Genomic DNA, 20747 nt, shown 5'->3' with positions numbered 1-20747 from the left:
GATACAAAGTTTCAAAAAGATGAGAGAGATTGATCTGAGATGTGAATTCTGGGTTATTGGAGAAGGCATTTTTAAATGTTCCTGTGGCAGCATGCCAAATCCTACCCCACCTTAGCTGATGATGTACCAGCCTCAGTTCCTCCCATTTTCCAGTGTTCCAGCTCAGCAGTCTTCTCAACATTTCTCTTTCTTTCTGTCTCCCCTTTTCCAGGGAATGGTGGAAGGAGAGGAGGAGCAGTGGAACATAGGTGGACAATAGATGAGTGGCCCTCACCAATCTTCTACCTGAGGCCACTAGCATAGTTGGGGGGGGGGTCACAAGACCCTGGATCCTGCCTCCGGCTTGCCTTTGCACTCCTGAACACAACCAGATCTGTGCTCCGGTCACATCTGGTAGGCGTTCTGTGGGCTGGAGGGGTCATGCACAGCTTCCCTGGCCCTCAGAATGCGTTCTGAGGGCTGAAAACGGTCAGTTCCGGTTTTCAGCCAAAACCAGGAAGTGACATTTTTGGCCCTTAGAACACCCTCCAGACGCAACTTGAGAGGGAAGGGGAGGCCCTGGAAGATGTGTCCCAGGGTAGCACTCCTTCCAGCTATGCCACTGCCTTAGGCAACTGCTTCAGTTGGCCTCATGAATGGGCCAGTCCTGGTTCGCAGGGTGGAAGTGACATGGCTCCCCCATATAAACTAGTGAAGAAATTCAGGATTTTAATGTAATTTTAATGTAAATATGTTGGGAGCAACATATTCCCCCCCCCATGCTAGCAAAATGAGGAATCTCTTCCTGTGCTTTCTAATTCAGTTCTTATTGGTACCAATGGGAGATCCCTCCTAGGGGAAAAAAACCAGTGAATCTCTCAGTATTGTTATCATAGCATGCAATTTGGCCATGAGCGAGGGCAGGTTTGAAGGACTGAATTTTTTTATGATTCATTCATTTGCATGTGGCCTTGTTGCACTTCTAAATGTTTCAGAGTTTTAGAATAAACACATTTTTCATCTAAGAAATAAGACCTGAGTTAAAAACATCTAACTGTAGCTAACTAAAGAGTCAGACACTGCAGAGGACTGGAAGTGATGTCATTAATCAGGTTGTGACCAGAAATGAGCACTTTTTTTCTCACTTAGCAACTCATTAGCTGTTAAAGTCAAGAGAAAATATGAAAATCTTGATCATAGTTGCAAGATATGGAAGAGCCCAATCATCATGTGGGCTTCCCTTTCTGCTGTGACACCTCAACACAGCTCAGTAGTGATTGGTGGTGCTGGGAGTGACTGAGGGCTTGAAAAAAGTGCTTCCATGGGCCGCATTGGGCCCGCAGGCCTTATGTTTGACACCCCTGGAACAGATGATAAAATTCTGCATCCACTCACTGATTTCTGTGGGCAGCTCTGACTTGTGTCCCAGGGAGGAATGACTGTAGGCTAGCCCAGTTGAGTCCTTTGTCTCAACTTTCCAACTCGTTTCCCTTGTGTATTCTGTGTGTGCTCTTACATGTGCACCAGAAAAAAAAAAACATTTCCAAAAGGAGGAGAAAGTCATAAGAACAGCCCTGCTGGATCAGGCCATAGGCTCATCTAGTCCAGCTTCCTGTATCTCACAGTGGCCCTCCAGATGCCTCAGGGAGCACACAGGACAACAAGAGACCTGCATCCTAGTGCCCTCCCTTGCACCTGGAATTCTGACATGGCCCATTTCTAAAATCAGGAGGTTGCACATACACATCATGGCTTGTACCCCGTAATGGATTTTTCCTCCAGAAATTTGTCCAATCCCCTTTTAAAGGCATCTAGGCAAGATGTCATCACCACATCCTGTGGCAAGGAGTTCCACAGATCAACTACATGCTGCGTAAAGAAATATTTTCTTTTTTCTGCCCTAACTCTCCCAACACTCAATTTTAGTCTTTCATCTTAACACAGTTTCATGCAAAACTGAAGAAGAGGGGTCAGTTATTTTCCACCCTGGTGTTGCATGCAAACCCCACCTGCATTATGAAGAGGACCTTTGAGAAAGGCCTCCATTTCATTGTATTTCTAGTTGTACCGTTCGGTTTTAAGTCCTTGCAACAGGCCTGGTTCTCTGAGGTATTGGCACAATTACACTTTGGTAAGACAGACTTGACTCTGCCCATCCTTCATTCAGATCTATAGAGCTGAGAAGCAGTGGAACTATAGGAGTGATTAATGGCTAGATGTCTGAGAAAACAGAACTTCCAGAAATGGAATGACTCAAGTTAAGATGCTAATAGTGGACATGTACCATTGACTATGGTAGTACTCATAGAAATGTGTGATTTTTGAATACAAAAATTGAATCTACCTGTTTGGTTCCTTTGACAAATACATGTATATAAAAATGCAGTTCAGACAAAGTGCCTTCCATTGATTTGCAGGTGGACTGCAAATGTTAAGACTATTTCAGGGTAAGTGCTTTCAAAATTTTGGGTAGAATTGCCAACTTCTCCTTTGGCCCCTGCTGCTGTGCTTTTAACAACACCTTGGTCCACATATCAAAAGTGACACATGTCAAAAGTGTCACTTGCTGCTTTCTGTGCATTACCTGGGGGTTAATGGCACAAGGGCAGGCCAGGCCAGGCCCTTGAGATTCTTTCCTAATCAGCTGGCAACCCCCATCATAGCTTTTGTCTTATGACCCAATTAAAGTGTTTCTTCCATAAACATAATTGACTTGCAATATTAAGTTTTCAGAGTACATAATTTTAAAATTGCAGGCATGTAAAGTTTTAAAAAAAGGAGTTAATTGCCTAATAGTTGTCCTCAGAAGTTCAAAATCAATGTTAGCTGTGCTGTAAATGAAAGATAAGGCATCTATATAAAAATCAAAGAGAACCTACCCTTTAATTTAAAGAACATTTATCCTTACAACTTATCAGATAAGGTACACTGATAAAAGATATGCACTTTGCATTATCAAAGGTACAGTAGGCACTTTATACACTGCCAAGACGATAGAAGGCATTCTTACTTAACAGCTGGTCCCTCACATAGGAGGAGATTCTTGGGATGCAATTCTGTGCATGCTTACTTGGATTTAAATTCACAGCCTAATTGGTACCAGAGTTTAACCATGTTTTCCTTGTCAAGCCTTGCCTCTAATATGCATAAACTACTAGAGACAGTGTGATCTAGTGGTTAGAGTGGTGGCCTAGGATCAGGCAGACCTGAGTTTAAATCCTTACTCACCAAACTGAACCTTGGTCCAGTCTCACACTCTCAGTTACTATATACTTCATCCTAACCTACATTATAGTGTTGTGAGGAAAAATGGGGGTAATATGATGTATGTGTCCTGAGTTCCTCTGTGAAATGGCAGGATGTGAGTGCAATTAAATGAGTGATATTGCTGAAGTTTTATAACTATCTGGTGCAGAGTATACATTTGTCCATATACTGTTTACACCATTATTACAAATCAAATGCAATGAGAAGTTCTGCAACGATGACACTGAATTCTGAATTGAGCCAAATAGTTCTCCCATCACCAAAAGATTACTCAGATAATCTTAGTTGTGTGAAATCCTATTTCAATCTATGGAATTTAAGTTACTTATTTATTAAGCATTTATTTTCCCACATTTTGATCCAGGAGGACTCCTAGTGTGGCTCAGAGATGAATTGTACAACAATAAAACTCAAGAATACATATAAAAAGAAGAGCAGGCAATCTTCCAGCATTAAAATAAGATTATAGTTAACAAAAATCTGCAATGTTAGCAAAAATCTGCAAAAAACAAACAAACAAACAAACATATAGTTAACAAAAATCTGCAAAAATAAAACATCTGCGAGAGGGATCTGAAGGCCTTAGGAGTGGACCACAACAAGTGGGAAACCCTGGCCTCTGAGCGGCCCGCTTGGAGGCAGGCTGTGTAGCATGGCCTTCCCCAGTTTGAAGAGACACTTGGTCAACAGACTGAGGCAAAGAAGGAAGGCCCATAGCCAGGGAGACAGACTAGGGACAGACTGCACTTGCTCCTGGTGTGGAAGGGATTGTCACTCCCGAATTGGCCTTTTCAGCCACACTAGATGCTGTTCCAGAACCACCATTCAGAGAGCGATACCATAGTCTTTCGAGACTGAAGCTTGCTTACTACTAACAAAAATAAAAAGGCTTGGTAAATAAATCTGTACTTAGTACTGAAAAGAGATTGGACTTGGCACCAATGGAGCCTCCCTGGGAAAGAGATTCAACAGACAAGGATATCAGAGTTGAGGGCCTCTTTCTGGCTTACTCTCTGCCTCTAATGTTAGGGAGGGCAGGTCCTCTGAGAATAAGGGAGTATACAAAGTTTCCTTTAGACCCCTTCCCTTCTCCTTTGGATCATAACTTCATTTGATCTACAATTTATGATACATAAAATTGTGTAGGCTTGCACAAAATGTGAATGCTAGTTTTCCCGCAATATACACATCATTTTCTGAGAACCCAGGACATTTCTGGTGAAATGGTTAGCTCTGGTGAAACTGGAAAATATAAGATCCCAGGAAATTTTTGGGCCTCCTCCTTTGGCTCCTGGGCCCCCTTTTTGACCCTGGGCCTGGGTACAATTTACCCCTGCACCCCTCTCTCATGGGCTCTGGAGGGGGTGTTGCAAGGTTCAAGAAAGCAAGACTCAGTACTCAAGGGTGATCATTTGCAGGCTTTATTTCATTGCAAGCAATGGGCATCTCAAGGGACTCGTGTCCAAAGCACTGAGAGCAATTTCCCAATGTTAACTGGACCCTTTATAGAATTCTGGGTTCTTTGTTTGAAAATTTAGACTTCCCATTGGCTGCAGTTTGACATCATAGTTGGGGCTAACTCTTAATAGGCTATAGATAACTTTAGAGACACCTGATAGGCTTGTTTCAGGTTGCCGTTCCCATAAAAGGTAAAATTAAACTATTAAACATATTGAATTACAAAGTTTTCAAAAACTACTAGAGTGTGCTATAACATCATCTATCCAGCGTTGACCCATTGTTGACCCTTTTTCACATCCATCAATTCAATTAAAAATTGTTAATGAGAAGGTCCCTCATTGAAGAGATGACCCAATGCTCAAAGACAGGTGTGAAAACCTCACCTTTGGCAGAACTTCAGACCCATTTCTTGGCAAACATCCCCTTCAGTCTCATCCTAATTAGGATGACCTTGCTTGAGCCACCTATCTTATCTCTTCTGCATTTCTTCTCCTGGGTTTAGTAAAACACTGTGGAGCCCTCTGCAAACCTCTACGAAGCAAAGACCTTTAAACTTCCTTTAACAGTTTCACTAAAATCAAACATTTTGACTTCTATGTCTTAATTTTATAGAACTATTGTGACCAGTTACCTTGAGTACATTGGTATTAAGGGATATGTCTTTTGCCCTAAAAAGCATGAAAGATATTGGCAGGCATAGTGGTGTATATCTTTGCTAAGAAGTGATCTCATTCCTCTTCAGTGGTTTCCTAGCACCTGCTAAAGTGTAATCTCTCTGAACTAAGGCTTCAGCCAGCTTCTTTGCTCTCTTAAACTTTTAGTCTAAAAGTCTAAAACTTTTCAACTTTTAGTCCCCTATGGCCTGCCTCTATTTCAGTTAACATAAGAACATAAGAACAGCCCCACTGGATCAGGCCATAGGCCCATCTAGTCCAGCTTCCTGTATCTCACAGCGGCCCACCAAATGCCCCAGGGAGCACACCAGATAACAAGAGACCTCATCCTGGTGCTCTCCCCTACATCTGGCATTCTGACTTAACCCATTCCTAAAATCAGGAGGTTGCGCATACACATCATGGCTTGTACCCCATAATGGATTTTTCCTCCAGAAACTCATCCAATCCCCTTTTAAAGGCGTCTAGGCTAGACGCCAGCACCACATCCTGTGGCAAGGAGTTCCACAGACCGACCACGCGCTGAGTAAAGAAATATTTTCTTTTGTCTGTCCTAACCTGCCCAACACTCAATTTTAGTGGATGTCCCCTGGTTCTGGTATTATGTGAGAGTGTAAAGAGCATCTCCCTATCCACTCTGTCCATCCCCTGCATAATTTTGTATGTCTCAATCATGTCCCCCCTCAAGCGTCTCTTTTCTAGGCTGAAGAGGCCCAAACGCCGTAGCCTTTCCTCATAAGGAAGGTGCCCCAGCCCCGTAATCATCTTAGTCGCTCTCTTTTGCACCTTTTCCATTTCCACTATGTCTTTTGCATAGTGGAAAAGTTGCAATTCAAACAAGAGTCTCCAAAAGCAGAAGTTTCCTGATACTTTCCACTCTGTCCCTTTCATCGTCTCGCCCTCTCATTACTTTCAAAGTGGGAGTAGACTTGTCTCACTTTGACTTGTTCAAGGATGCTTGCTTATCTAATTAAAATGTGTGCTGTCTTCTAAAGTTCATTTCTTGCAGGTGTCTGTGGTTAGCTAGCTAGATGCTTTGTTAGTTTGCCAAGAAACATTGCCAACTGATAGCAGAGCGGTTAATGAGCAGAGAAGCTTTCCCCTTAAGTTCATGCTTTTCTGTCTTCTTCTTGCCATCTCCTATGCTAATGTCAACATAGAAACACCTGTGAAGCCTTCCTGCAATGTTAAAGCTTTTGTCTGTTCTTAAGACTTTTCTAAAATCAAGCAGCAAAGGTTGCTTTACTTCTAATAACTACTATGTCCCCATATATGTCCCCATATATGTTGGTTACACTTTAGGGCAAAGACTATTTTACCTATATGTGTCTTTTGCTTTGAACACATGGAAGAATAACAATTTAAAACTATAAACGAACACAGTTGGACTGACCTACTTCTGCCAAGTTGGGGCCTATCTGCTCGTTACCTAGCAATCTTATCTATTTGTATTCCAAGGTGTTTATGCCTAAGCAGCCCTGTGAGAATACAGTTTTGCCTTTAAATGAAGTCAAACAGCTTCTTCTATTCTGTGTTTTTCCATGCTTTAGTCAGACTTTAAAAATGATTCTTTCTTTGCTTATACTGGGCTATCCAGCGACTTTACAGTCTAGGGTCAAGGGTCACTGTGCCTCAGTGGGACCCGGAGAAGGGCCTCTGATGATCACTAGTTGGGTAGGTTCATATGAAGAAGTGACTTCTGAAGAAGTTGCACTGTTGATTTCAGTGAAAGTTCAGTATGATAATCTTTTTGTGGATTGAAGCCCCTGTCTTTCTTTTACTCCTGAATAAAGACCTCCTCTTCCTACCAACTTGGGCAAGGCTTTCTGGTAAGATTGCACAATCTGGGAAGGATTGAACCTTGGCTGCTCTTATTTGCAAAACTACCAACAGCACAGATTTCATTCAAAATTCATCCTTCCTATTCATAATTGCTCTCAGGACAGAAAAAGATATGGTAGACCTTTCTACAATGCAGCAGCTACAACAGTAGAAACAAAACTGTAACTTAGTAAGTTTGGGGCTGTCCTGTCCTTTTTCTGTGAGAAACAAATTCCCATGACATGAAAAAAGATCCAAAAACTCTAAGAAAGGTGATCTAATTTAAATATATGTGATAAGACGTGTGGTAATGTTTACAGGGTAGTTGTGATTATTGTTGCTCTTCTGTATAACCATATTTCTTTTAGACCTATTGCTTCCAGTTATGATAAACACAACAGTCTTTCATTACTTTTTATGAAGTCTGTTGGTTGCTGTTAGACACGCAAATAAGTTTAAGGTGAGGATGGAGATTGGTGCAATGGATGATGACAAGGATTACTTTTTAAGCAGGTGAAAGCAATGGTATTTGACCCTTTGCTTTTAGGCCTACTAAATAAGATAGTGTTCTTTGCCCCTTTTCTTGTTGTAAAATCTGTTTGTTGTTGCTGGCCATTCAAATAAGTTTAAGATAAGAATGGTACTGATATAATTGGAAGGCAGTGATTTTTCCTTAAGGTAGCAGAAAGAAGTGATACTCTGATGTTACCTCCTTTCCTGCCAGTAAAGAGGTTTAGGAGGAGAAGGTGAACAAGAGTATCAGTCTTGCAGGTATGTGGAGAAGATTATTGTCTCTTCATTTGTTTCCATTACACTCTTCAACAAGGCTCCTGTTTTTTTCACTAGTTTTGTTAGCACCAATCTCTACCCAGCTCATTCGCTTGAATGCATTCATAGCTGTTCGATGTATCTAAATATTCTCTGGGTTACTTTAATAGATTACATCACAAAATCATGACACAAACAGTGAAGATTTCTGATGATTAAGTTAACCAATTTATTGTAGTATACTTTATTGGAATAAAGTATTCCATCTTTTAGGCCAGAGGAGGGCAAACATTTTGGTAGGAGGGCCACATCATCTCTCTGACACTGTGTTGGGGGCCAGGAAAAAAAAGAATTAATGTACATTACAAATTTGAATAAATTTACATAAATGAATACATTAGAGATGGAACTTACATCAATGAATGAATTTTACGGAGCTTTTTTTATAGTACACATGAGAACTATAATACAGGCAGGTAGAACTACATGAGAACTAGAAACTGTTTGCCACACACCTCTTGCACAATGAAAACATACAGACCAAGTCAGAAACACATGGAGGCATAAGTTGTTCAGAGGCAATGGGGTAGTGGTGGTTAAAATAATGCCCAGGGAAAAGCAGAAAACACATGGAGACTATAAAAATCCTTAGTCTAACTTAGCCAGCAACTTATGTCTGGCAGCCACGACTGGCAATTGCAGGCTCCAACAATCTCATAAGGGCCAGAGGCTTATTGGAGACAAGGGGCTCCCTGCGGGTCAGATTGGGGTCCCCGAGGGCCGCAAATGGCCTGCGGACCGGGGTTTGCCCACCCTGTTTTAGACAATAAAAATCAAAGCAATTTCCCTGTCCTCAGATTTTACTCAGAAGTAAGAAAAAAATATAGAATTCAGTATATCCACAAATAATTTAAACGTAACACAGCTTCTAGAGAAAATATTTTAACATATGAAATAGTTCCAGATGAGCAATTTTTGCACATTTTTTTTGAAAACAGTAGAAGTCGCAGAAACTCCACTTGAGGAATGCACAGGCACCCAGAGTTCAGTTGAAATGGGGCTGAGCTTTTGTGTGTGTTTGAACTGTGAATGTTCACAAAAGCTTGAGCTTTTGCGAGTGGTTAATTTGGATGCTCAAAAAGGCTTGGAAAAATTTGTCAAACTTGAGCCTTTTGTGAGTCAGCACATGCTATTTTTGGCATTTCCACCTGGAAGAAAAGACTGTCAAGGTTCTTTCTCAGGTGAACAGAAAGCAAAAACTATCTGTTTTCTTTCGGGGATTCCAGAACTAGTATTCCTGGTCTCCATGAGGAAAAGATGCCATCAGGACCCTGGAAGGTACCCACTGCCTTCCTCGCCTCCAAAGGTAAGAACTTTGCTTTGGGGGAAGGTGAACAGAGAAGCAGCGGCAGCGGCAGCAGCGATGAGCACTTTACATTCAAGGCTTTGTGAGCAGTTGATTTAGTTGCGCACAAAAACTTGACCCTTTGTGAGGAGGCCCTTGCTTGCCTCAGATCTGTCACAAGCTTTCAAACCCAGGCCTTTGCTTTTTCAATCACCCTTGATGAGACATTGGTGACATTTCTCCTCATGATAGTTATACTCTTCCATTAGCTAGCACTGACACATGGTTCTCAGCTGCTGGTTTCGCCATCGTCTGCTCGGCAGGTTTTGTTTCATATGTTGCTTCTGGCATTGACTCGGATTCATTTTCATTTTTTGTGAAGTCTTCCATTCGATCACCAAAATATCGTTTGTACAACAGGTAGACTACGAATAAGAAAGGCAAGAGAAGTCAAGGGCAGGAATCATGGCACGCGTGACTGAAGAAGCACGTTGGAGGAGAAGCACGTAGGGGAGAGCACCAGGATGAGGTCTCTTGTTATCTGGTGTGCTCCCTGGGGCATTTGGTGGGCCGCTGTGAGATACAGGAAGCTGGACTAGATGGGCCTATGGCCTGATCCAGTGGGGCTGTTCTTATGTTCTTATGTTCTTATGGAGATAAATGTTTTGTTTCCACTGCATATATTGCAGCAGAAATCCAAGCATTCCAAACTTTTCCAAGTCTTCCCTGATTCATCAGGCAAGAATTGTCCATTTTTATTTTTACTTCCTTGTATCTACCTGCAGGGTAGGAACCTGAGACCACTGATCAGGCTATGTGGGCAGCAAATATAATTTTCATGGTTTGAATAGAGCCAGCAGTGAAGATAGGACTTATTTGTAGCTGGCTTGGTGCTGAGAGGCACCAAATGTATGTACAGGGGGTCCCCTTATCTGCAGTTTCACATATCTGCGGATACGGGTGGCCCCCCCTCCACATGGGAAGCTGCACTCCCCTTGCCTCTGGAGGAGCTGCTGAGCCCCACCAAGGCTGTGGACATCTGCCCGCAGCCTCAGCGGGGTTCAGAATGGCCGTTTTTGGCCAAAAACATCACTTTCGGATTTCAGCCAAAAACAGCCATTCTGAGGCCTGCCAAAGCTGTGGGTGGATGCCTATGACCTCGGCGGATCTCAGAAGCCTCTCCAGAGGCAAAGGGAGCTGGGCTCTCCTCACCTCCAGAGGGTCCAGGCTGCAGGGACAGTTTTGGCTATCCACTGTTTTGGCTATCTACAGGGGCTTCTGGAATTGATCCCCCATGGATAAGGGGGCATTCCCGTATATTTGTTTATTTAGAACAGTGATTCCCAGCTTGACTTCCTTCCTGTGGTTGTTGTGAAGATAAAATGGAAGCCCTGTACACTGCACTGTGCTCCTTGGAGGAATGGCAGGAAATAAAGAAATACATGAAGAGTGCAATCCTAACCCCCTATGTCAGTGCTTTCCAGCACTGGCATAGCTGTGCCAATGGGACGTGTGCTGCATCCTGCAGTTGGGTATCACTCACGGAGGCCTCCTCAAAGTAAGGGAATGTTTGTTCCCTTACCTCAGAGCTGCATTGCTCTTATGGCAGTGCTGAAAAGCACTGACATAAGGGGTTAGGATTGCACCCAAAGTCTCCTGAAATATTAGGAGACATGTATAATTATTTATTTACTTAATTTCTTTAAAAGATTTATACCACCTTATACCATCTTTCCTGTGCTCAAGGGAGTGTACAATTAAAAAATAAAAATCCAACTCATGAAAACATATGAACTGGAATCATTAAAACAATTGAATCTGGCTTACCTCCCAAAAATATTGCTGCAAAAGCTATCTGGAAAATGCTGTAGATGAGAGGAAAAGCAAACATCTTGTCCAGCTGCTCAGGGGTGAAGGACAGCTGCACGACTGTTGTGCACAGCTGAGTGTTCTGCATCCCTGTTTCCATTCCCACTGTGCGACACCTAAAAGAAATGACTTTCTTTTTTAAAAAAAGAAGGTTCACATATAACGTAAAGCAGTGGTTCTCACACATTTAGCAACTGGATCCACTTTTTAGAATGAGAATCTGTCATGACCAACCAGAAGTGATGTCATGACTGGGAAAGACATCATCGGGCAGGAAAATTTTTAACAATCCTAGGCTGCAGTCCTACCCAGGATTAAGTCCCATTGACTATCATTGTTAAAAGAGTATACATAGTAGCTTTTTAAAAGTACAGGTCTGTAACATTTCCCCAAAGGCAGTCACATACCATGGGAGCATCAAGTCTAATAAATTAAAAATAAAATATTGAAATGAATGGGGCCCACCTGAAATTGGCTTGCAACCCACCTAGTGGGTCCTGACCCATAGTTTGAGAAACACTGCGTAAAGGGACTTGCAACAAACCTCGCAGTTATCATAAAGAATCTAAAATGACTAGATGCTATACAATAAGTTCAAGAAAAAGATAATTGCATGCCTGGAGACACATAGTCTAAAATTGGCTGACATATTAGGAAGAGTAAAGGTAGAAAGGGAAGGGTGTGGAGAGGGCACCGGTTCAATTTTTGTGATGCTTCTATTCATTAAACCCACAGCAAGATGGAAATAGTTTGGTGGTGGGTGGTAAATTTTGTATTCCTTAAGAATCTTGAGTAAACGTCCCTGTTGAACTATCTATCACCAATCTAACCACCAGTCTCCTTACCTGCATACTTGATATGCATCTTGAAATTGGCCAAGAGCACATTCATCCAGAACTGATCTGGGACCAATTACGTGATGCAAGAGTGTGTGACTACCATTCTGTTGTTTCAGTGTATTTGGTGTTGGTGTATGTTGCAGAGCAGAGAGGAAGACAGACACATCAACTTGCAGATACAGCAGTAGAATGACCTTCCTAACTATACTACAGAATGAACATTAAATTGTTACCCTGTAGCAAAACCTTGTTGATGCTCACTTAGGATGGTACATATGTATACAAGTGCATGCATTTTGAGTCTTGAAGTTCCCTCTGAGACATGTATAACAGCCAAATTCTATGCATGTCTACTCAGAAGTAAGTCCCATTATAGTCACTGGGGTTTACTCCCAGGAAAGTGTACATAGGAGTAAAGCCTAAGGGCCTAATCCTGTCCAGTTTTCCAGTGCCAGTGCAGTTGTCCCCATGGGGAGTGCACTCACAGAGGCCTCCTTAAGGTATTGGAACATTTGTTCCCTTACCTTGGGGCTGATTTGTGGTTGCACCGATGCTGGAAAGTTAGATAGGATTGGGCTCTAAGTTGCTTGTATTGTAGTACCTGATGGGTCTACTTAAGTTGGCTGCCCCTTGCCAATTTTTCACTGACTATACACACTAATTAAAATACCCTTGGGAAATATCCAAGTGGCTTCCCAAATAACTTCTGAGTGTTGAAGCCATTAGTTATCTCCTGTGAGTATTACCCTGCAGATGCCCGATCTCATCTGAACTTGGAAGCTAAGCAGGGTCAGGCCTGGTTAGTACTTGGATGGGAGACCGCCTGGGAATACTGGGTGCTGTAGGCTTATACCATAGTCTTTCGAGACTGAAGGTTGCCAGCCATGGCTTGTGCACCTGTTTCAGATAGTTGGATAGATATAACTTGCAAATTGTAGCTCCAATCGGCTGCAAAGGAAAACCTGCAGCAGTAGTTAGATGGCATTTTTTGTTGCTTGTGGCCACAGAAGAGCGATGGCAGAAATTAGCAAAGGTGAGTTTGTTTTTAAAATGTGTTAAGATGTTTGTAAAGATTGTTGCACATGTATAGCAAGTCTGGGGGAAGTGAAACCACTTCCTTCATTCCGTATTCTCTGCCTGCCCTAGTTGAAGACAGATGATGAAAATAGTACAGAATGTCTCTGACGTATTGTGATTCATCAGTGCTGTAAAAATGTTTTTCAAGCGTTGTGGCTCTCGACCAACTTTTGGAACGTTCATAATACTTTGTGTTCAGCTGTTAAAAAACTGGGTATGCTGTCCTTGAATGGAAAGGGGTTGTGATGACATCCGCTAGTCATGTTTCCTTGTACTGATTGCCATCATTGCCAAGTTCACTGGCCCCCTCCAGATAGTATTTTCCTGAAGAGAGCAATACTTTCCTTAGACCCAGTTGTATAACAACTGAAGAGGGCTGAACTCATGTTTGTACACAAGCAGCTTAGCAGAGATAGTGTATAAAAGGGAATGGCTTCTGCTTCCCCAAACCTGGTGAGCATGCTGGAAACAAAGTCTGTGCAATAGCATCTCCAAAATATCAGGGTAGGTATGAAGCTTCCTTATACTACTATCCATCTAGCCTAGTAGTGTCTACTCCTATGACTGGCAGCAGCTCTCTAATGGCCCAATCCAATAGGGCAGCAGGCACCAAACTATGGCCAGATCCAGTGTCAGCAAGAATCCTTTCCCATTGTGCACAGCACTTCTTGTTCCATGCTGCTCGTCCATATCTTTCCCTCTGATCGTCACAGAATGGGGCTGGGAGGGTTAGAGAAGGGGCAATGGGGGCAGAACGAGGTTGGATTGGCTCGAAGAAAGGAGTGGGTTTGGGAGCACCGGCAGGTTATATGGGAGAAATTGCAGAACATTGAGATGTGTTGGGAAGAATTGACGTTCCTTCTGCTGATGGTCCTGAATTAGACATACATGTGGGATTCTAGTATGTGGCTTGTTTACATGTATGAGCTTTCAAACTCAGCCTAATTTTTTTGACATTTCTTATCTTATTAATAAAAGCTGCATTTTTAAATGGATGATTGTAACCTGAGGGCACTTCAGAATAGTGGAGGAGTAAAGAGTATAAGGGTTTTTTTTTTTTTTTTTAAGGATTTAGACCAGGGGTCTCTAAACTTTTCAGCCGAAGGGTGGCATCAAATATTTGGCACAGCGTTGAGGGCCAGAAAAAAAATTAAATATAAAATTTAAATAAATACATTAGAGATGGAACAAAGATGAGTGAATAAATGGGCTCAAATGTCCAGGATTTCTCCAAGCACCAACACAGCCCAAGAAATAAAGCACACACTTAAATGGACCCCCATTCCTCCACCCCACAAGCACAACTCCAGTTGTGTTTGGTCAACTGGGCCAGAGGCTCTCAGGGGATCAGAGGCTGGCCGCAGGCCTGATAGAGGCTCGTCGAGGGCCGCATCTGGCCCCCGGGCCAGGGTTTGTTGACTCCTGATTTAGACAGTGTACAGAAGTCATAAACAATAACAGTAAATTACCCTTTGACAGTTATTTGAGAACTGATAAGTTTGTTGCAATCAGCTAACTTTTGAATTAAAAAAAAATTGGCTGTAGACTTAGTTATAATCTGTTATGGCACAAAGAGAAGAGAAAACGTGAATAGCAGAGGAAGCTTTACCTGTGCCAGGGTTGGCCAGCTACGCGAGCCAGAAGAAAACCTAGTGTATAACCAGCGGCTGGAAAGATGGTTCCCACAACCCACAGTTGAGGAGCGATGACCCAGGATCCCTTGTACAATATTCCTCCAACCACTGCTGTGATCAGAATAAGAACTGCCCCAACACCGGAACCAACCTGAAGCAGAAATGATAATGTGCGGTGAAGCCTGAACCCTTCACCAAAGGTCAGCCAACAGAAATAGTAGCCCTGATGTTTCCCATCCTGCCCTAGTTGAAACAAGCTTTTAGGTGGGATAAGGCAGCCCATCTCCAGTGGCAGATTTTGGGCTGCCCTTAAAGGGCTGCGCGCTGCAAGTTATTTTTGTTCATTGCTATTTTCCCCAAACACATTCTGTCTCTCACGAGAAAGAGTTGAGAATTGTCCCTAGTTAGACAAGAAAGCAGTGAGTGATGTGAGATAGCCCTTGTTTGCCCACTGCTCTTCTCTTGGTTGTGGGATGCTTTGGTGACTAGCAGTTTTATGACCCCAAGCCCTTGATTGTGCATGAGTTAGAAATCCAAGCAACTAACTAAGGGCTTGGACTTAAGTAAAACCCTCCCCAATGATGCAGCCATACCAATGGAGCTTATGTTCTATCCTGGAGGGGTGTGTGTGAAGTCACAGAGGTCTCCTCGAGAGAAGGAAACTTTACTTCATTCCCATACTCTGAGGCAACTCTTTGCTGCCCCAGTGGGTCTCCTCAGATCTATACTAGATCTTTTCCTGGCCCACGTCCGAGGGAAGGAAAGGGGGAACAGATCAGGATCAGGTGCATGCTGATGCCTCTGAGATCTGGCCTACCCCTCACCTCTCTCCCATCCCCTCCCTGCCCCGTTCCATCTACCTCCAGCTGCTCCCCACTTGTGCTGCCGGCTTACCTTCCAGAGGTAGCAAGCAGCAACAGTATACTATTGCCATTTGTGATGGCAGTCCCAAAATGACCTCCAGTGGCCTATGGGCTGCTTAATCCTAGTTTGGATTGGACTGTCCATAAATAGTAAATGGAAAATATTGCTCCAATGTTATTTGCACCACCTTGAATTTTCTTAGAAATCTTTGAATAAGCATTTGGAGACTTCAGACCTTACCTTGATTAAGTTTTTAACTTTTGTGGGCCATCGATGCTTACAAAATATTCCAATAGAAACAGGAACTACAAGTGCAACCAGTGAAAGACCTGCAAAAATAATGTCAGGTTAGATTGAGCAGAAAACAGCTAGACTGAGGGGAACAGTGGACATAGAACAACAACATTCCTTGTAAAAGCAAACTTGGGTAAATCAATTTCTATTCCCAGTCTCTTTCTCTCTCTCTCACACACACAATTGTGCTCCCTATTTTATACAGTGGATGATTTATTTATCTTATATGTATCCCATCCAACTTCCAAGAAACCTGGGGCTGTCTTTGCAGGCATTTTCTTAAAGGGTAGGTTTGGCTGAGAGAGAGAGAGGCTGAACAGGATCACCAAGAAACCGCAAGTGTGACCAGTTCCCCCTGGTCAAAGGTCCATTACGCTATACTCACCCTGTGCATGATAGCCTGGCTACATAATCACAGGGCAGTGCGTAGTTACATAACCTCTCCTAACAAAAATATAGCGTGTGTATGTTAGATGTTGTCATTTTCTGTTGTGATTTAAAAAAAACCAATACTACTAAACAATGATTTTTTAAAATTTTTTATATTTGCTTTTGGGTGCAAAGTTTAAAGCTAATTCAAAGCTTCTTTCAGAGTATGGGATTAGAGGTCTTTGATTTAAAGGGGGGAAAAATGAACCTATTTTTTTTTCTCCTCAAAACCTTACTGCTTTGTGAAAGTGGAGACTGAGAGCAATACTGGTATGACTGCAGGTTGCTTTATAACCAGAATGGTATGCATTAAGTTGAAAGGCAATTTTGGATCAGAAGGCAACTAAACTTGGAAGAGAAGCTTGGTTCGTGGAAATCAGTAAGTGAGTGTCAGTCCCTCCTGAGTGTTTTTTGGCCATTATTGCCCTCTCTAGGGCTCGTGAATGCGGAGAGTGTCACGTCTGTATAGGGCTGTAGCTCATTCGTAATTTCATGACTTTTCTAAAGCAGACAATGCAAACTGTAATTACAATGTTGATAAAGAGAATTTGGGGCAGCTTAAAGACTAGCAGTTTTTGTTTTTTTAGCATAAGCTTTCATGGACTACGTTCTCCTTCATCAGATTCTTCAAATGTGGTTCATGAAAGCTAGTGCTACACTAAGGGTGCAATCCTAACCAACTTTCCAGCACTGGCATAGCTGTGCCATTGGGGCATGTGCTGCATCCTGCAGTTGGGGGCAGTCGTGGGGGCCTCCTCAAGGTAAGGCAGTGTTTGTTCTCTTACCTCGAAGTTGTATTACTTTTATGTTGGTGCTGGAAAGTGGGTTAGGATTGTGCCCTAATTGTGTTCATCATTCTGCTGTGGCACATTGGAAGTTGCTACCAATCTCTTTCAGCTTTGTGGTCTGGAAGGAATCCATTGTGGGCTGAAATACCTTGTATGTCTGGACTGAAGGGAGGGCGCTGCTAACGCAGCTGCCCAACAACCCCCTCCCCCAGTTAGAACTGGAGGGGTGTTCCATGCAGCAGGTCAATGGTTCACTGGCATTGTAGACATGTTGCCAAAGTGGTTACCAATAGTAGAAAGTTACTTACCAATACTGTCATAGGGGATATAAATGGAGTCATAGTCTGTCCAAATTTTGGTGTAAATCAGGAGACAGAGTGGCATCATGCCCAGGGCTAGTAGGGTCGAACATGTTGTCATACTGATGCTGCAAGGGAATTAAGCGTAGTTATTCATCATATCATACTAAGCACAAGAAGTATTTATTGACATGTCAGTAGCTTATGGGTGGATGCCTTCTTCAGAAATTAGCCCCCATTCTTTCTAGTATGTGTGAGGGCTTCTTGGCAGTGCTGTGGCATAGGCTCCCACCCCTTCAACCCATAAGCTCATGAAGTTCTGCTCCGTGGTCAGCAACTTGTCTTCATGACAGAATGGGGAGAGATCCTTTCTGTATGTTGGCTTCCGTGGCTCTGAGTGGTGGAAGTGGGTCTTTCCATCTCCTTTCCAGTAGTCTTTTCCATATAAGGCCAATATAGCAAGGACAGGAGTCTCTGGCCACCATGAGAACTCAGAGGCATTCCTGATTTGTTGGCATTATAACCGACATAATATAGATTATTTATTAAAAAAGAATCCCATATTTCCCTGGGAATGGAAACCTGATACATAGGGGCAGGAAGTCTGGCTCAGTTGGTAGAGCTGCCGCCTTGTATGCCTGAAGATATGAGGCTGACAGTTCGAAACAACCGGAAGTACCCGAGAACTGACGACACGCTGATATACTGTTGAGCTGACCCTCAGTGGCAGAGAGGAGTTGCAGTCAAGTGGAGCGTGGGAGGCAAAGGGCCAGAGAGAGGCCAGACCAGGAAGGAATCCAGCTGGAACGAGGAGTTCTATGAAAGACTAGAACTATTCAATTGTAAAAATCCCTACGGGGGATTAGAACAGCCTGCCTATGTAAACCGCCTTGGATTAAAGTCTGAGGAGAAATCTCACGACCAAAGAAAGGTGGTATATAAATACCTGTATAAATAAATAAAAATACATAGCTGTTAGGCTTTGCATTCCCAGAGTTGTCATATGACTATGTTCCAAAAAAATGAAAGCTTGAAAATGAGGTGGTCCAAACAGAAATGACAGAACTGTAGTTAAAATGAAGGCTGGAGTCTCAGGCATGCTTAAATGTGAGTAACACCAATGAAAACTCCCCTCCCAAAATAGTCACTTTGACCCGGGGGGTGGGGGACGACGACACGACTTCAGTTAGGATCATAGCCAATGTTTCCTCTCTTTGTTTTTACAACTGCATTGGGCCCTAGGGAGGCTATGCTAGCGCGACTGTCAGCATCCTGAGCACTTGGCAATGATGTCATGGTCATCGCTGAGCTCTGCAGTGCCCCAAGTGTGGCCAAGCAGTTGTGGATGGTGTGTGCGGCTTTGATTCCAGCTGTGCGGTCATGCTGCTTACAGGAAAGGCTGATTGCACACTGGGGGGGAAGGATAATTAAACGAGTAGCCAAAAATAAGTTACATGTTTGTTTGTTTTTAAGAATGACATCCTTTTAAAGATCATGTTCAAACTGTGAGAATATAAGGATAATCTTGACATAACCTGTGTGTTGTTCATTCTGATTCTAACATCAAAAGCCAGTGCTTCTCTTTTTTCTTTCTTTCTGCAGTCAGCTTGGTAAAAGGGGTTAAACCCTTCCCCCCATGTTTCCCCCTGAGCTATACTGTTTTTTAAGCTGTTTTTTTGTCCCATGGCAAAAGCATGTAGGCAACATGTATCTGTGCATTCTCCCCTGCAGCACAAATATAAGCTTTAGGAGTATGTAGATGGAGAAAGTGGTGGTAGTGGGGACGATGATGTTAAACATTCCCAGTATTTTCTCTTCTGTTCTGATTTGCTTCCTCACAGTTGCTTTGAACATTTCAAAAAAATTGTGGGGCATTTAACGATGGATCTCCTAGTGTCTCAATAAGGTGACCCAAGGCTATCATCACGCCTTTGATTTTTTAGATCTTGTGGCTTTTTCTTGAGCAAGCAGCGATACAGGTTGGGATGAATACAATTCTATCAAGCTGGCATTCAAATCTATTACTGAATTTTTTCCAGCTGTTCTCAAATACAGTTAAGGCCAACTGGAGCAGTCACCAACCCCACATCTCTCCACACTTTTGCTTTTCAAGTATAGTATGCAGACAGTATATGTAACAGAAGTAGCATCAGAAGTCAGGCACTGGCTGAGGTCGTGCACCATTCAGAAGGCCCACCTGGCTGAACTGACCCTGGAATTCTCAGTACTGGTGGTAATGGTAGCAACCAGCATTGCCATCACATGGCAGGCCAGGAACACTATGGGGGTTCCAGTGCAGGGCATTGCCCCAAGATCCGCAGCAACATAGCAGCCAGCAACCCCCAGCATCCAGAAACCTGGATAGGGAGGAGCAAGAACTTTGCAAATGTGCAGAAAACAGTAGTCCTAGTGATGAATTAGCAATTATTTGCTATCAATGGCTATCATCCAGGAAGTCTCATTAGCAGCTCTGTGCATCCAACACAGCTTTGTGCTTGTTTCTCAAACAGCAGCTCCCCTGTTTGAAAATTGAAAAAAGTCCAAGACAGCTCTCTGGATTGTTTGTTTCATGATAAATTTCAAATAATCCATTTCTATTGAAAGAGTCACTATGGATCAGAAGGGTGTTTGAGTGAGACGCCTTAATGACCCCTTCTGCTCTAGCTACTTTGACATCGAAAAAATATGGCACACACTCTTACCTTAGGTCCATGTCGCCATCAACCCAGTAGGCTAAAATATTGGAAGCCATTCCGCCAGGACAACATGCCATGATGATCACCACCACCGCTTGTATAGGGAGCACATTGAAAATCAGTGAAAGCAGAAAGCCAAGGAGAGGCATAATTCCAAACTGGCAGAGGAAGCCCACCATTATGCCCCACGGCCGCTTGATGTGTCCTAAAAATGTCTTTAGCTCCACATTGCAGCCCATGGAGAACATCACCAGAGCCAGCATGATCGTTACGACAGTACTTAAAACCGTGTTCAGAATTTGGTTAAATGCATCATCATTTTTTGAAGGCAGCAGGCAAGAAGTGCCATTGCAGTAGGTGGCATTGATGGAACAGTAAGAATAATTGAGGGTGTGCTGTGTAGCCAAAAGCCTCAAAGTCAAAACATCAAACGTCTCTGGATGGTGGTCCTCCATTCTGAAGGTGAAGAAATGTCCTGTGAAGTTCTTTGACTCTGTATGGATGGTTGCCTCTCTGGGCCTATCATTTTAAATGACAAGGGGTAATAAAGAGCAAGATTGTACTTAAACCTGGCAGCTGTCAAGGTTTAGGGTTGTGCGCACTTGCTGAGTCACTGCATTCCAGTGTTGCAAAAGTATACGCC

At 43.0% G+C, this 20747-nt stretch overlaps 1 protein-coding gene and 1 pseudogene across 1 annotated transcript; one reads left to right on the top strand and one right to left on the bottom strand.

The window, feature by feature from the left end:
• Positions 1 to 9567: 9567 nt before the first annotated feature.
• Positions 9568 to 20559, bottom strand: SLC10A2 (solute carrier family 10 member 2). The gene is made up of 6 exons (XM_066622091.1): positions 20111 to 20559; positions 17418 to 17536; positions 15839 to 15927; positions 14710 to 14885; positions 11143 to 11300; positions 9568 to 9740 (listed from the first exon to the last, which is right to left on the bottom strand). Exons 1-6 carry the CDS (start codon positions 20557 to 20559, stop codon positions 9568 to 9570), a joined length of 1164 nt encoding a protein of 387 aa, XP_066478188.1.
• On the top strand, positions 12755 to 12871 carry LOC136646984 (5S ribosomal RNA; annotated as a pseudogene).
• Positions 20560 to 20747: the final 188 nt, after the last annotated feature.

This window comes from Tiliqua scincoides, chromosome 3 (assembly GCF_035046505.1).
Source record: "Tiliqua scincoides isolate rTilSci1 chromosome 3, rTilSci1.hap2, whole genome shotgun sequence".
In the NCBI taxonomy this organism is placed as follows: domain Eukaryota; kingdom Metazoa; phylum Chordata; class Lepidosauria; order Squamata; family Scincidae; genus Tiliqua; species Tiliqua scincoides.
Note: the sequence above shows the minus strand (reverse complement) of the source record. Positions and strands in the feature narration are given on the sequence as shown.